Below are 5,211 nucleotides of genomic sequence, written 5' to 3'. Positions count from 1 at the left end.
ACCCTTGAAGGCTTCCTCGGCCTTCATGTTCTTCCTGGTGCAGTCGGCGCACTTGGCCATGCCGACGACGACGGACGCCGCCTCGGTGTTGGAGACGGCGATCAGCAGCAGGACGCCGAGGACGAGTGCTCTCGGAGCTGCCATGGCTGAACCCCTGAATCGAACTCCACTACTTGCCTGTGGGAAGTAAATAGCGATGGATGGATGGATGGATCGATGGATGGAACAGGCCACGCATGGCTGGCTTATATAGGCATCTGCATTGATCGGTCATCGATGATCAACGCAATTAGAGACAGACCAATTTGCGTTTGGCGCGCCGAAATTTCAGATGGCGAATTAAAACTCGGTTGATTTCAGAGTCCACTGCACGCATCGATCAACGATTTGATCCACGTCGTCGTCATTTGTTATTCGGTTGGTGATCCACTTTGCATTAGCTGGTGCTCGATCGCGTCCTTCTCGTACATACGTAGGTTCCACGCGGCACATGGATATGCATGCATGCATGCATGCAGCGTACGTACATACTCCTACCTTTTATTCTCTCTCTTCCTAAATATAAGTCTTTAGAGAGATTTCATACGGAGTAAAATGAGTGAATTTATACTCTAAAATGCATCTAGATATATCTGTGAAATCTCTACAAAGACTTATATTTAGGAACAGAAGGAGTATCATCTACTCTAGTACGTAGTGGAGCCTTCGTAAGTCAGAGCGTAGTACGTAACTAATTTTCTGTTGAATCCCTTTCTGCGGGTGCGGTGCCCCTCCCGCTCATTTAATTGGCAAAGACGTGGCTAGGTGTAAGTGTCGACTGAAAAGAAAAAACGTTTGTCAGTCGATCTGTTTTGAGCCGTCCGATGCAAGATGAATGGCCAACATCATCTTCTCCGACCTCCTGCCGTCCTCATGTTCATCTCTTTTGAGCCGTCCAGAGCAATGCCTTCTTCACCTGACATAGGAGTGTTGGTAACTACTCCCTCCATTCCTAAATATTTGTCTTTTTAGAGATTTCAAATGGACTACCATATACTGATGTATATAGACATATTTTAGAGTGTAGATTCACTCATTTGACTTCATATGTAGTTATTGTTGAAATCTCTAAAAAGACAAATATTTAGGAACGGAGGGAGTATCTTCTTAGGTAGTCTCTGGGATGCCACACATGGACGAAGAACAAATATGGATATAACTTAAGAGAACATACCATCACGTGTTTGGTGATAAGATTTGTATCCATTAGGCGAGTCACAAATGACACTCCAATGTAGATATTGTTTGGCGGTAGTGTGTCAAGGAGGGCGGCCAGACTTATAGTCGTCGAGCCTGATTCTTCTCTTGAAGACGTAAGAATGAAATGGATCATCATCGTTCGAATCGGTGAGATAGACAACCTGCATTGTGGGAACTGGTCTTGTCAAGGAAAAACATATCATCTCTCCACCGCTTAGACCGTTCTGTGTAATGAGCTGAACCCATCATTCGCCTCCCATACGGGTCCTTGTCCATGCTTTCTGCAGTTCAATGATGTAAGTGTTGGAATTTGCTACTGGGCTTGGCCCAAAGCCTAACTAAAATTCTGAAATTCTCTTGACCCATTCATGCATACATGTGAGTGGTGTGAGTGAGACCAAAGTTTAGCTCACCCCAAAAGTTTATAGAGAGAGTTGCACCTATTTATAAAGTGAGCTCTTCTACCACTTGCATGAGCATGAGAAGAGAAGACCTACACGTGCGCTTCTCCTCCTCGCTCGCCACGCCTCGTCACGACGCGCCACGCCGCATGAATGAGCCGAGGACAAAGCTATGCACGTTGTCTATATTTTTGCTGCTCGGAAATAATTAATGTCATCAATTAATAATTAATGGACGCGTCCACGACCTACCCGGCCCACATTATATAGTCAGACACGCGTCTACCCTAGCCGTCGACGCTTTGTATGGTTTCGCACCACCGTTCCAGATCATTGCGCCGCCATGCAAGTCTTCTCCATTCCTCCTTCCGGCGTGCACCGCGAGAAGGGACAGTAGGCCTCCGGAACCCCGTCTCTCGTGATCCTGTATGGGAGTGGGGCGATCAGGTTTTTGGGGAGCGCACTCGCGCGACTACTGGCAGCGACGACTTCGCCAACGACGACTTCTTCCCCGACCTCGGCAACCTCATCCTCAACGACATGGGCAACAACATCAACGCCGGCGGTGCCGCTCCCGTTGCACAGTACATATGTGATTCTATCCTTCTTGTTCGAGATCGTGGTATAATTCATGTTTCTAGTATGTGCCATAGATGTGATCTGTTCATCTACTATGCTAGTTCGCATGATTAGTTTAATCTCTGCTAGTGCTGTCATGATTTATCTTCTGTTTATTCGGATTAAATCTCGTAGTAATTTGCTCATATATTCAACAGTAAGTGACCCCACGACACACAAGGCACACTCTCTTCCATTAATTCATTGAACTCTAGCCTACCATTGCATGAGATAATCCTTGCAATAAACACAAAACAAACACACATAAGATGCATTGTAAAACCACGAAAATAATAACATAAAAGGTTAGGATTTTATGGAAAATAATATATATTTATAGGGAGAGAGAGAGAGAGAGAGAGATTGTTACCATTGAATTTTGGAAGCCCTCAATGAGTAGATCGATACTGAATGATGATCCACTTGAAAAGTTTCCGCGCCCTCTTACATGCATACTTGGCACACCGTCATATCCTGTTTGACATGCATACTTGGCACACCGTCATATCCTGTTTGACATGCATACTTGGCACACCGTCATATCCTGTTTGACATGCATATTTGTCACCACTATAAAGCACTTGTACTATATATTATGAATAAAACACAACTAGCATTTATAAGAAATATTGTGACATGCATGCATACTTTGCACACAATATCTGGTTAGAAAATGTTTAATTAATTAACCATAGGATATTTACAATTGCAACATTTAAAAAATTCACAAATAATACAAACATGTCATTAATCACTGATCACCAAAAAATAAAGCATTTTCAAATACTTTACGCATATCGATCCACACATTAACAAAATATAACAATCGTATTCATAAACATACATGCATTGCATTCAATCCATAGATGTATATATAAAATTTCATACATATTCTCTCAAACTATACATGCATTGCATTCATTTACACGCAAAAAATAAAAACATATATCCGTAAACATCCATATATAATCTATATATCCACCAAAATCTATTCTTTTTTGTCGGGAACATCCAAACTTTTCATACAATCCATAGATGCATATATATTATCCATATCATCATGTCATGGCATATGTATATATGGATTTTCCAAATGTAGAAAATATTGACATAAATAGCATAAAAGAAAAAGGAAAAGACAGGGGAAGCCACCCTATAGCTAGCTCATCGTAGGGTTGTTGGCGTCCAGGTGGTCGGTCGGCAGAAAAATGTGTCGACAATGAGTTGTGGTGGCGGCCAGCGGCGGCGAACTTGGGGCCAGAGCCGTGTAGGGAGGACTGTGCGAGGGGCCTCGGGCGACATCGGATCCGACTGGTTGGCTCACACGGCGGCTACCGGCGGGTACGTATAGGCCTGGTGGCAGAGGCGAGGCCTGGCGGCGGCGACGGAACCACACGAGGACGAGCGTCGACCTGTCCCTAATTGAGAATGCAATGAGAGCGGCCGCTAGGGTTCGTCAGGTTTAAATACCTCATAGATTGTCGGGTACGTTTCATCGAGGTTCTTGGCAAAAGTTGCTCACCGTCACAGGGCCTTTAGGTGCAAACAGTTGTGCCACGTGGCTCCTATTTGCCGGGTGCCTTCCACTGGGCTCTCGGCATACAGTGCATAAGCCGAGTTCTTTTATGTTTGTTGAGTATGTAATGGGTTGGGCTCGACTGAGCTTCCCATGTGCCATGTCCTAATGTTTACCGAGTGCCACACTCGGCTTACATTGCTTTTTCCGTGATGCCGTGATACAGTACTTGGCAAATGGAAATGTACTCAGTAACGATGATTTTTTCGATTAGTGACACGCACCACGGGCCCAACCTCATTCCTTTCTGAGGCATTGACATGGAGATAAACTGAATTGGCAAAGCAACAAGAGTTGGAGCTAGTTGCGTGGATTGGTTGGTTAGAAGCTTAATTAGAAAGCAATCTTAAAGTGACATAATAACGTAAGAACTTCTCAAACTTTGGATATAACACCGATTGTAACCATATTTTTTAAGAGTAAAATGCATCGGCAGTCACTGTATTTGTGTCTAAAACTCATTTTGGTCACTGTACATAAGAGTATAATCAATACAGACATTAAATATGACTTGAGGTGATTATACGATTATTGGCTCACTGTATAGCTTTGTATTTTGCATACTTTGACCAGTCAGACTACCTATCCTCTGTACCTTTTCATGAGGATCACACCTGCGGTCAGTGAGTTGAATAATAATTCTTTTTAGGAAAAACTATGTGACAACGAGGATTTAAACTAGGGTCTTGTCGCTACCGCGAGAAAGAGCTAGCTGATTAAACCAGCCGCTCGTTGCGCTAAATAATTAAAAGGTGACCTTATTATTAAGAGCACACAACACACATGCACACAGTCGCACACAACACGCATGCACAGTTGCATACACTCGCACACAACACGCACGCAGGCACACAGCTAGCAGCCTAGCACATACTGTAGCATGCATACACTCGCACATCGGAGGCCACCGGGTGGTGCTCCGGCAGCCGCGCTACCGTGGTGTGGGCGGGCGCATGACGAGAGCGACCAATGTGGATATCTCCACTTGTCGTTCATGTGGCCATCTCATGCAAACAGAGAGTTGGCATGCGTTGCGTTGCCTCGTGTCGCAGCTCCTGTACATCCGCCGGCATCGATCGGTATTGCGACGCGGCGAGCGCTCATGAGACCCAGTACCGGATGACGGGCAGCACGACTTGCACCCCGGCACCGTCCAATCCCTCTGGCCATTCCAGGCGGCTGCTGCTTGCTGTGCACGCGTACTTAGCTTTGTTTGTGCTTGCTTGTGTGTGTACGTGCAAGTTGAGAATGGTGAGAGGCTGCACAGGCGCGCCAAGCTGCCGCAGGCTGCGTGTGGACCAGACGCTGAACGCCCGGAGATCGCGGCGAGCACGTGGAAGACATGGTGCGAGGGCTCGGACCTGAGAGACGGCAGAC

The 5,211-nt window shown here is 45.5% G+C and overlaps 1 protein-coding gene across 1 annotated transcript in view; it reads right to left on the bottom strand.

Annotated features, from left to right (window-relative positions):
- LOC123173682 (proline-rich protein 4-like) overlaps nt 1–261 on the bottom strand; it is a 13,570-nt gene extending 13,309 nt beyond the window's left edge. Inside the window, exon 1 of the mRNA XM_044589942.1 lies at nt 3–261. Within this exon, the coding sequence (XP_044445877.1) occupies nt 3–144 (142 nt within the window). The 5' untranslated portion in view covers nt 145–261. The remainder of the gene's footprint in view (nt 1–2) is intronic.
- Between the last annotated feature and the right edge of the window lie 4,950 nt (nt 262–5,211).

Source organism: Triticum aestivum, unplaced genomic scaffold (assembly GCF_018294505.1).
Source record: "Triticum aestivum cultivar Chinese Spring unplaced genomic scaffold, IWGSC CS RefSeq v2.1 scaffold133450, whole genome shotgun sequence".
Lineage (NCBI taxonomy): Eukaryota > Viridiplantae > Streptophyta > Magnoliopsida > Poales > Poaceae > Triticum > Triticum aestivum.
Note: the sequence above shows the minus strand (reverse complement) of the source record. Positions and strands in the feature narration are given on the sequence as shown.